This window comes from Hyperolius riggenbachi, chromosome 1 (assembly GCF_040937935.1).
Source record: "Hyperolius riggenbachi isolate aHypRig1 chromosome 1, aHypRig1.pri, whole genome shotgun sequence".
Classification (NCBI taxonomy): Eukaryota; Metazoa; Chordata; class Amphibia; order Anura; family Hyperoliidae; genus Hyperolius; species Hyperolius riggenbachi.
Genome location: NC_090646.1, coordinates 463,700,765 through 463,713,317, shown reverse-complemented (window position 1 = coordinate 463,713,317; position 12,553 = coordinate 463,700,765). Strand labels below are relative to the sequence as shown.

General features: G+C 43.1%; 1 protein-coding gene across 3 annotated transcripts in view; it reads left to right on the top strand.

The window, feature by feature from the left end:
* Positions 1-11,747, top strand: part of ACACB (acetyl-CoA carboxylase beta) — a 193,107-nt gene extending 181,360 nt beyond the window's left edge. For all 3 annotated transcript variants that reach the window (XM_068239413.1, XM_068239406.1, XM_068239419.1), the window contains 4 exons: positions 3,398-3,552; positions 6,779-6,949; positions 8,909-9,045; positions 11,177-11,747. In XM_068239413.1, the coding sequence (XP_068095514.1) occupies positions 3,398-3,552; positions 6,779-6,949; positions 8,909-9,045; positions 11,177-11,303 (590 nt within the window). In that variant the 3' untranslated portion in view covers positions 11,304-11,747. The remainder of the gene's footprint in view (positions 1-3,397; positions 3,553-6,778; positions 6,950-8,908; positions 9,046-11,176) is intronic.
* The last annotated feature ends 806 nt before the right edge of the window (positions 11,748-12,553 follow it).

Genomic DNA, 12,553 nt, shown 5'->3' with positions numbered 1-12,553 from the left:
CAGCGGCGCATCGCCGCCTCTCCCCCGCCCCTCTCAGTGAAGGAAGACTGAGAGGGGTGGGGGAGAGGCGGAGATACGGGCTGACAGACGCGCGTGGGGCAGGGCTGCGGCGGTTAGCCCTGCCCCAACCAGGAAGCGCTCCCCCGCTGCACCGAGGGGATTTGGGGGTGAAGGGACCCCCGTTAAGCCGCGGGATAGCGCCGTTTTAGCAGGGGCACACATGCCCCTGCTATCTATGAGGTCTGAAGCGAGATTTATTCTCGCTTCAGACTCTCTTTAAGAAGACCAGAAAGTGCAATATCAGTGAAGCGTACAATTGTTTGGTTTGAGTTTTGTTCGAATGAACTGGACACAATATTGAGATGTTGGTAAAAACTGGGCACAAAATTGAGATGTTGGTAAAAGCTGAAGTCCGTCTCATTTAGTCAGTGGAGACTGTGTTTGCTTGCTGGCATGTCTACTAATACTAATATTTCAGCCTTTTATTTAGTAGGGCTAGGTCTACAGAAATAAACAAAGTCCCTGACTGGCTGCTGCTGAGCAGGAAATGAGGTGGCCAATCATGGGCTTTGTTTACCTCTGAAAGTCCACCTCTTGGGTTTAGGAGTGAGCCAATACTATTTTAGTATATACTGTATATCCCTACAGCCTGCATTTTTGGTTTTGTAAGTAGGCCACAGTTCAAAATTTAGCAAAATAGGGGCTTTTAATGTGAATGGGGTGTACCCACTGTTCACATTTAAAAGCTTTCCATTTTTGGTAAATGTTCAGAGCCTACAAGCATTTGGATATGCCATTGGAGCAGTTCTAGCCTGTTTTGTCATAGGAAGGTACCTTACAAGGGGATAAGAGGTGAGGGCAAATCCTCTCCCCTTTATATCATTTCCTGAAACCCACCTCCATGTGTCCCTGAAAAGGAGGTAAGGATAACTTGTCACATGCACGTAGTGCCTGATTTAAGGGGTTGCTGATGGTGGAATCAGGAAGCTTCCTTTAATAATGGGGCACCCACTTATATACTATCAACCTCCTAAATGGAATTTTTATACTGGTAGAATTGTACCTGTTAACCACTGCCCCAAAAATGTGTTAATAGTTTAAAATATAGTACTAGTATAGTAATATAATAACCACCAACACCGATAGTGGAATAAAAAATATATAGTTAAACCATTTCATAATCAAACAATATGAACATGGAGAAATGTATCAAGGTTGTCACATTAAGCTGGAAGATATACCGTATTTTTCGGCGTATAAGACGCACTTTTTCTCCCCCAAAAATGGGGAGAAAAAGTCCCTGCGTCTTATACGGCAAAGGCAGGGAATCCCCAACTTAATAACGCCCGCCGTTCCGAACCGCCGACCCGCCGCCATGTTGGGGATTCCCTTCCTGCTATCCCCATGCCTGCCCGAGTCTCCTGGCCCCCCCCCGGATGGAGTGTTAATAGCGGCGGCAACTTACCTTTGGCAGGCTCCTGCGCTGATCCTATATCATCGCGCTGCCCCCCCGCTAGCCTCCTCTGCCTCCCCCCTCTGTATCTGGCCCCCCCGGGTGAATGAATAAGTATCGGCAGCTTACCTCCACAGTGCGCCCGCGATGACTGCAGACGTCCGTCTTCCAGGCACTTCTCGCTCTAGTGGCCGGCTTTGAACTGCGTGTCATCAGTTCAAGCCGGCCACTAGAGCGAGAAGTTCCTGGAAGCCGGACGTCTGCAGTCATCGCGGGCGCACTGCGGAGGTAAGCTGCCGATACTTATTCATTCACCCGGGGGGGCCAGATACAGAGGGGGGAGGCAGAGGAGGCTAGCGGGGGGGCAGCGCGATGATATAGGATCAGCGCAGGAGCCTGCCAAAGGTAAGTTGCCGCCGCTATTGACACTCCACCCGGGGGGGCCAGGAGACGCAGGTGGGAGGGAGGAAGGCTGGGGGGGGGGTAGAGGACATATGGGGGGCACTGGAGGACGTATGGGGGGCACTGGAGGACATATGGGGGGCACAGGAGGACATATAGGGGCACAGGAGCACACATGAGGACACATGGGGGGCACAGAAGGACACGTGGGGGGGCACATGAGGACACAGGACACATGGGGGGCACAGAAGGACACATGGGGGGCACATTAGGACACACAGGAGGACACATGGGAGGTACAGAAGGACACATGGGGGCACAGGAGGACACATGGGGGCACAGGAGGACACACAGAAGGACACATGAGGATATGGGGGGCACAGGAGCACACATGAGGACACACAAGGATATGTACAAGACGCTCCTGGAATATGGACGCACCAGGTTTAGTATTTTTTTTTTCCTGGTTTTTGCCCTCTAAACCTGGGTGCGTCTTATATTCAGGAGCGTCTTATACGGCGCGAAATACGGGTAACATCCCTCAACAATATAAACCTGTATTTTATTGAATATAATATATATTATTAATACATATTAGACTAAAGAGATCCACAGTTAGGTCGTGTCAATATTGCAAGATGTTGGAGCGCTTCCTTCTTGTATCCAATAAAGCTATGTAGAAGGGAGCGATACGCAACCAGATGGCCATCAATAAGTTCAACAGAAGATCAGTGTCTTTAGATGACCGCTGGGAGTCAGGAGAGAGTGGGGTACAGTGCAAGCTTTTAAGCTGCTAAATTGTAAGTGCACAACTATACTAAATACATTTTATACCGTTTTACACTGTTGGAGGCTTTTGTAGTTTGAGGAGTAATGCCACATGGACACATGATTGAATTTATGAAGAGGATTGCTGTTATCTGCAAACCTAGTGTCCCAAGGCACATGCTGACCTACTTATAGGTCCTTTGATCAGGTGAGTCTGTATACATCGGATGTGATGGTGGTCATTTGCGTACTTGACAGCTGTCATCTAGAGAGACTGATTTTCTGTCGGACTGATTGATGGTCATCTGGTTGCACACACACACACACACACACACACACACACACACACACACACACACACACACACACACACACACACACACACACACACACACACACACACACACACACACACACACACACACTTTGTAACTCTTCTTTTGTTAATAATTACAAACCAATCTCCTCTCTGACCAATCTCATTTGTCTGCCATACCCCTCCGTTTCTTGCCTGCTGCTGTACTGCCTGTGGCTTTGCATCTGGGAAGACTACAGTGCATCTTGTATCAGAAGAGTGGACCTACTTCTAAAGATGGCAGCCGCAGGCATGCTTACATTAGTTAGGCTCTCCGCTTTAAACCTAGGGCTGGTCCCACATAAAGTAGGCAATTGGAAGCTTTGCTTACCTCTTTAATGGCTTTCCCCTTACTAAATATTCAAACTAATTACAAACCGCAACTGTACCTCCTGGCTTACTCTGCTATTCCCTTTCAGGTACCCCAGAGCTGTCAGAGGCTGAACGCAAAAGTTTGGAAAAGAAGCTGAAAGCTAGAGAGGAACAGCTACTGCCCATCTATCACCAAATTGCAGTGAAGTTTGCTGATCTGCATGATACCCCTGGGAGGATGCAAGAGAAAGGCGTTATTTCAGTAAGCTTTCCATGTACACCCACTCTTACTCCTAGATGGCGTCACTGAGAGCTTTTACACAGTCATACAACTTCATTTTTAAAGCCTAACTCCAAGACAAAAAAAATCTTTTGTTGGATAGTTTGGAAAGGGGGTCACAGCCTCTGGGAATCTGAGTGAGTAAACATTCTATTGATTCTGGTTCCTGTGACACTTATGGCTTCAATGCAAACTTTGGTAGTTCCTGGGACAGAAAGGTTTACACCCTGAGTTTCAGCCATAGTCTGACCTAGATGACCATGGAAAGACCAGGAAGATATCCTGCCCCTCAGTGAAACTCCTGTGGATGCTGGATACTGAATACTCAATATATACAGTTCAGTGTAAAAATTTTTTATCTATCTATCTATCTATCTATCTACAGTGGAGGAAATAATTATTTGACCCCTCACTGATTTTGTAAGTTTGTCCAATGACAAAGAAATGAAAAGTCTCAGAACAGTATCATTTCAATTGTAGGTTTATTTTAACAGTGGCAGATAGCACATCAAAAGGAAAATCGAAAAAACAACCTTAAATAAAAGATAGCAACTGATTTGCATTTCATTGAGTGAAATAAGTATTTGAACCCCTACCAACCATTAAGAGTTCTGGCTCCCACAGAGTGGTTAGACACTTCTACTCAATTAGTCACCCTCATTAAGGACACCTGTCTTAACTAGTCACCTGTATAAAAGACACCTGTCCACAGAATCAATCAATCAAGCAGACTCCAAACTCTCCAACATGGGAAAGACCAAAGAGCTGTCCAAGGATGTCAGAGACAAAATTGTAGACCTGCACAAGGCTGGAATGGGCTACAAAACCATTAGCAAGAAGCTGGGAGAGAAGGTGACAACTGTTGGTGCGATTGTTCGAAAATGGAAGGAGCACAAAATGACCATCAATCGACCTCGCTCTGGGGCTCCACGCAAGATCTCACCTCGTGGGGTGTCAATGGTTCTGAGAAAGGTGAAAAAGCATCCTAGAACTACACGGGAGGAGTTAGTGAATGACCTCAAATTAGCAGTCACCACAGTCACCAAGAAAACCATTGGAAACACATTACACCGCAATGGATTAAAATCCTGCAGGGCTCGCAAGGTCCCCCTGCTCAAGAAGGCACATGTGCAGGCCTGTCTGAAGTTTGCCAATGAACACCTGAATGATTCTGTGAGTGACTGGGAGAAGGTGCTGTGGTCTGATAAGACCAAAATAGAGCTCTTTGGCATTAACTCAACTCGCTGTGTTTGGAGGAAGAAAAATGCTGCCTATGACCCCCAAAACACCGTCCCCATCGTCAAGCATGGGAGTGGAAACATTTTGCTTTGGGGGTGTTTTTCTGCTAAGGGCACAGGACAACTTAATCGCATTAACGGGAAAATGGACGGAGCCATGTATTGTGAAATCCTGAACGACAACCTCCTTCCCTCTGCCAGGAAACTGAAAATGGGTGGTGGATGGGTGTTCCAGCACGACAATGACCCAAAACATACAGCAAAGGCAACAAAGGAGTGGCTCAAGAAGAAGCACATTAAGGTCATGGAGTGGCCTAGTCAGTCTCCGGACCTTAATCCAATAGAAAACCTATGGAGGGAGCTCAAGCTCAGAGTTGCACAGAGACAGCCTCGAAACCTTAGGGATTTAGAGATGATCTGCAAAGAGGAGTGGACCAACATTCCTCCTAAAATGTGTGCAAACTTGGTCATCAATTACAAGAAACATTTGACCTCTGTGCTTGCAAACAAGGGTTTTTCCACTAAGTATTAAGTCTTTTATTGTTAGAGGGTTCAAAAACTTATTTCACTCAATGAAATGCAAATCAGTTGCTATCTTTTATTTAAGGTTATTTTTTCGATTTTCCTTTTGATGTGCTATCTGCCACTGTTAAAATAAACCTACCATTGAAATGATACTGTTCTGAGACTTTTCATTTCTTTGTCATTGGACAAACTTACAAAATCAGTGAGGGGTCAAATAATTATTTCCTCCACTGTGTATATATATATATATATATATATATATATATATATATATATATATATATATATATATATATATATATATATATATATATATTTATGTATGTATATATATATATATATATATATATATATTATATATGAGCTGTGTTCAATTCCACTTACTTAGCCGTTCTCGCTCTAGCTATATCCAGTTACAGCATATATTTAGTGCCCAATGTATTTAGTCAGTGCTTCAGGACCAAAGAAGCTTCTACTTCAAAAAGACACCACCAAGGTCTCAAGATATAAGACTTTATTAAAGCCAACTAGGTCTGATAAATGTTGGAACTCACTTCAGCAATGACAGACGTCAAATATGTCACAAAACTTCATTGGATGGAATATGAGAATAGTTTATTTGAAGTTTGTAATTTGTTCCAGGGGTAAACTTGATGACATTAAAAGGAAGGTCCAAGCAAAATAAAAAAATGAGTTTCACTTACCTGGGGCTTCTACCAGCCCCATGCAGCCATCCTGTGCCCTCGTAGTCACTCACTGCTGCTCCAGTCCCCCGCTGGCAGCTTGCCGACCTTGGAGGTCGGCGGGCCGCATTGCGTACATTTTTACGCATTCCCGCTAGTGCAGGAACATTAACACATACATTTTTACGCGTTAGTGGTGGAATGCGTAAAAATGTACGCATTGAACCAGTAATGCATAAAAATGTATGTGTTAATGTTCCTGCACTAGCGGGAATGCGTAAAAATGTACGCAATGCGGCCCGCCGACCTCCAAGGTCGGCAAGCTGCCAGCGGGGGACTGGAGCAGCAGTGAGTGACTGCGAGGGCACAGGATGGCTGCATGGGGCTGGTAGAAGCCCCAGGTAAGTGAAACTCCATTTTTTTTAATTTGCTTGGACCTTCCCTTTAAATGGTTCCATTAAGGCCTCTTGCACACTGCAAGTGATTCCGATTCAGATTCCACTTTTTAATCAGTTTTTACATCCGATTCAGATTCCGATTTGCAGTGTGCAGAGAGCAAACTGCAAATCGGAATCGGATGTAAAAACTGATTAAAAAGCGGAATCTGAATTGGAATCACTTGCAGTGTGCAAGAGGCCTAAGTGTACTTGACTCCCTTTGAATTAGGTTATATTGTGCACTGAAATGTTTTATTTTGTAATCCAGTTAGAATAGTAAAACAGTCTTTACTTCACATACTAATCACAACCCTTTGCCTTTTAGGATGTCTTAGTGTGGCAGGAAGCGCGGACCTTCATGTACTGGAGGCTGAGACGCCTTCTTCTGGAAGAGGAGGTGAAGTGGGAGATCCTTCATGCTAATAGTGAGCTCAGTGACATCCACATCCAGTCTATGCTCCGTCGCTGGTTTGTGGAGACGGAGGGTGCTGTCAAGGTATAACACCTAACCTCATTGTTTTATAAATTATAATTACTATAAAGGCTGCAGACTTCACTTAAAGAGGAACTCCAGAGAAAAGTGCTTAATTTTTACAATAATTATGTATAAATGATTTAGCCAGTGTTGCCCATTGTAAAATCTTTTCTCTCCCTGATTTACATTTTGACATTTATCACATGGCAACATTTTTACTGCTGACAGGTGATGTCAGTGGAAGTAGCTGCTGCTTGCTTGTTTGGCAATTGGAAACTGCTGTTATTTCCCACAATGCAACAAGTCTCCCATAGTGTGATGTCAGCACCATGGTCCTGACATCACACTGTGGGAGGGGTTTCATCACAATATCAGCCATACAGAGCCTCCTGATGATCCATTTGAGAAAAATAAAAGATTTCTCATGGGAAAGGGGGTATTAGGATTGGGATGAATGAAGTTCAATCCTTGGTTACAGTATCACCATTGTATGGCTTTCCATCATTGACATAGCATGAATTGCTAAGATTGGATTTTAACCATTTCACCACGCCGGATTGTGTATTTACGCCCCCCTGCACACTGCTTCACAACCAAGGGCATAAATACAAGTACCCGTGTTGTTTACGCCACCGCTCATTTCCGCCGCTAAGGTGATCAGGGACTACTTGTTCCCGTCCCGATCGATGTTACCGCGATGAATGAAAACCCGGCATCACGCTGATGCCGGCATTTCATTCATGTAAACCAGTGGTCCTCAAACTAAAGCCTGTGGGCCGAATGTGGCCCCCTGAGGCTTTTTTACCGGCCCCCCACACACAAAATGTATTACTTATAGATGTGGACAGCTGCATATTTAAATGTTTATGGTCCCTATATAGAATAGCAGTGCTGGCACCACCCATCCACATGGAAGCCAGAAAGCAGTAATTTGCTTGTTTCCAATCAAATTCCACATCAGGTGACACTGCTGTCCAATTGGACTGCAGGTTGTCATCTGGGTATGCTTCACTGTCTGGCCCGCAAAGTCTTCTACAGCATTTTATGTATACTCCGGCCCCCCAGCAGTCTGAAGTATGTTGACCTGGCCCTGATGTAAACAGATACACTAACTACTTCTGAGTACTGTTCACGTACTCTGAAGTTAAGTGCAGTGCCATCTTGTGGCCAAAAAGTAAAATGCACTCAAACATACACCCACACATACACTTTATATATAGTTATACATACATTTTATTACATTTTAACTCATTATATTCCTACCCTATAGTTACCCAAATAAAACACTTATAAAAAAAAAAAAATTAAAAAGACAATTTAAAAATATTAAAAAATTGTTAACTTATAGACCTTTTAATATGTTAATATCAGGAAGTAATATTACTGTTAATTTTGCAAATAAAGGATTTTAATTAGATATATATAATTAGAAATCACTAAACTGAAAAAATGCACCTTTATTTCCAGATGAAATATTGGTGCCATACATTGACCTAGGGAAATATTATAAATGTTGCAATAACCGGGACAAATGGGCAAATAAAATGTGTGGGTTTAAATTACGGCAGCATGTTTTATTTTAAAACTATAATGCCCGAAAACTGAGAAATGAATTTTTTTTCATTTTTTTTCTTATTATTCCCTTTAAAATGTATGTAACATAAAATAATTCTTAGCAAAAAGTACCACCGAAAGAAAGCCTTATTGATGGCGAAAAAACAATATATAGATCATTTCTATGTGATTAATAACGATAATGTTATTAGCGAATTAATGGAAGGAGTGTGATATGAAAATTGCTCTGGTTTTTAAGAGGAAAATAAACTGTGGTTGGGAAGTGGTTAAATGATTCTGGTTTGAAAGCTGGCTTGCATACATAGTATTTAGTTTAGAAATAGTAGCTAACATTTGTTAGGAGGGAATGTCCAATAATTAGTGTGGAAGGCACTTTACACAAGTGACATCTGTTCATCTTCCCAGACATACTTATGGGACAATAACCAAGTGGTGGTGGAGTGGCTGGAGAAGCACTTACAAGAGGAGGATGGTACAAAATCTGCTATTCGAGAGAACATAAAGTACCTAAAGAGAGACTATGCCCTGAAACACATCCGAGCGTAAGTATCCATATTCATTCTGCCTTTATTTGACCACAGACTCTGCTGTGAGGAAATGTTACTGATCACTAGTCGAGGTCTACAATCTAATGCATTCAGGTTGTCCACAGCATTGAACCCTAATTCAGAGCCTCCATTGTTTCAGGAGCTATGTATGACCTGTACATTCTCCAGAATCATCTGTACCGCACAACGGAGCCTTCACACAGAGACAGCATAGCCGTTCACAATGGACATATATTAACAGAGCTTTTACTTAACATATGATTAATCCACATGTCTGTTGATCTGCTTCAGAAAACAAAACGTTGCTATGTGAAGTGTGAATCGAGCATTATGGCTGTGTGAAGGATCACGTGATTAGCTGAGTAGCCACTGAAAACATTGCAGAGGCTGCAGGGTGGGATATTTGGCTCTAAAATGAAACCCTCTTGGTCAGTCCTGTTCAGAAACAGGAATGGTTAACTGGTTAGTGGTGGATATTATGAAAAAAGCACATAACGTAATAAGTACCTTCCATGTAGTTCAAACCATTATTTTATATAAGACCCTGATCACAGTGGGGGAGTTGCATTGCGACTTTATGGAGGCATATTAACTCGGAAAGTTGCACTGGGATAGTGTCTATGCGACGTTCAGAGTGCAGGTGTGATGCGATCCACCGGACTACAGTATCCCAATGCAGTGCGTTACTGCATAATGTGTGCGTTTACAATGGCAGTGAAGCACACTTTTCATTAACCGTATGCATCAATGTACGCACAATAGTCGCATAATGTGCGGTGCAACTTTTTTGGTCGGTTGCATTGCATTCTTGTTTTTACAGAGAATACATTGCAGCTCCCATTGTAAACGGTCCTTTCCATCTTATGCATTATTGACCTAACATGAGCACAACATATACCTCCACTTTCATAGCCTTTCACTCCTGGGTGAGAAGCCCCTCCAGGCACCCCCACTCCAGTTTACGGTTATTCGTATTAATGTAGGGAAAGGGATCAGATCTGATTCCCGGCACTCAGCATCATAGAGATGCCTTCATACTTAATCTAAGTGTATATCTTTAGGCATAATAACCGTATTAGAGCAACCTTCTTTACGCTAAATTCTTGCCCTTCCATTTAATCCTTTAACACCTTACTTACGAAATCCATAAATAGTTTGTCTCAGCATTATTCACCCAGCTACCACCTTACCAGATTAATGTTTTTGATGATGGGGGAAGGGGTGTGTGTGTGGGGTGTAATTAATATATACACATTCACCTCTAATCCTAGGAATGGCGTTGGAGCTTTATGTCTACCAGTAAGGGCTGGTTTACACTACAAGAGCTTTTCTAAGAACTTTGTAATTTTTAAAAGCTCCTGCTAATGTTATCCTATGTGTGTGTTCACACCAGAGCGGTGCGATTTTGTAAAAATCCCCCATAGCATCAGTCATGATAAGAGTTTTAAAAAGGTATTAAAGTGACAGTGACCCCTTAAATAATTTCTCTCCCCCTCTAAGTAAAATATTAACTCCTACCTAACTAATTAACCCTTTGTCACCTATACTTAGCCCTAAGATTAGTGGACACCTCTAATGGCTGACGCCTGTTGCGACGGCACGCGATCGCGAGGGAGACAGCTCCGAGACCCAACACTATACATATGCATCGCTGTGCTGTTGCCTAGCAATGTATCTTTACTGCACTGGGCTCCCCAAACTGTGCGCCATAGTGATTGGATCAAGTCGCTACAGACGCACAAGCTTGGGATAATGGTACGCCACATTCCCAACTAGAGATGAAATATGTCATGTAGGGTATTATAACCGGGAAAGATGTTTTATAACTGTGGCACTTGTCATGTGAAACTTGTGAAGGCTGAGAAATGTGTGATGGCTCAAATGCCAAGTGTCAGGAATCTTAAAGGGGAAGAAACCCCAGGATAAGAAGTGGTTAAATAGCCCAGTTTCAAGCTGCCTTCAATTTGCATGCAAGCCAGAGTCATCTCACTGACTATACGGTTAAGATACTGCACAGATCTTTCCATGTGTGTTTCTATATAGTGTGTGTATATTTGTTTGCAGCCTGGTAGTATGTTGCTCGTTTACAATTTTGTGTTTATAGCCTGTCCATCTTCTTTTATAGCCTTGTCCTTGCCAACCCTGAAGTAACGATGGACTGCATTGTGCACATGACCCAGCAGATCACACCCACACAGCGAGCACAGCTGACGCGACTTTTATCCACTATGGACAACACACCTTCCAGCTGACATCAATCTCAGGAAATGCCCACACTACAATAACCACAAACTGCAAATGGCAAGCCTTGCCAAGAAGTGCCTTTCAGGAAAGCTGCCCATACAAGGCAATGCTTAGTGTCTCCTCTGGACTAAGACTTATACACCACTTATCTCACCAAATCAGGCGATTGTATGAACTGTTCTGAATGACTGTCTCCATCCCGTCGTCGTGTTTTTAACTGTACGCTGCACGTAACTATTGAACAGAATTGTTCGTGGCTGTTGATTAATTCTAGAATGCACTTTGAACCACACTGTACAGAATTATGCATTGATTTTCTGTGAGGAGTTAACAAGGGAAAAACGGAATTATTATACGCACAAACTTAATCTGATGGTGCTTTTATGAATTCATCGTCCGTTAAATAGATTAAAACCGCTATCACTAAAGCATATTGATGTGAATGGTAGAAATGTTTCATGTTCAGTCATTGAACAAGTAACAGCAGTATTCTGTATAATATTATATACAGCTAATATCTCAGGCATCACATTTCTATATGAAAACCTCATTATCCACAGAGATTTATTTTAATCCTAGATTTTACTTCAATTTTTGAGTAATTGTATGCCTAATCCTATATTCATGAATGACACATTTTTATAAAGTACATTGATGTATGGGTTTAGTATTTGAACACATTTTTGTCAAGAAAATCTTGTGAATTCTGTCTAAAACCTCACATGAACCCTAATGTGAAACCTCACCCAAAGGGTTCTATGTTTGTGTTGGTAAGAGTGGGGAAGGGCTGGAACTGCTGTTGGTTATTAATTACGTATTTATTGGTGTCATTGTCCATACTTAAAGGGAACCTGAGATGGTTCACTAGCCTGTATTTATACTTACCTGAGGCTTCCTCCAGCCCCATGAGCACTGTGGCCTCCCTCGCCGTCCTCTTTGGCCCCTCCGTCCTGGCACTACGACTCCAAGTAATCCGGTCAGTCGTCGGCTTCTGCGCATGCGCGGCTTGTCTCACTACCATCCCCTCGAGCGTACTGCGCAGGTGCAGAATGCTACAGGAACAGGAGAGCATGGCGGATGCGCACATACACAGAAGCAGGCGACTGACCGCGTTACCGGGAGTTGTAGCGTACACTTTAAAGAGACTCAGAGGAGTAAAATAAAACAAAATTGGAACTTACCTGGGGCTTTCTCCAGCCCACCGCAGGTCGGGAGGTCCTCCGGCGTCTACCTGACAGTACGGCCGCCGTACTTACAC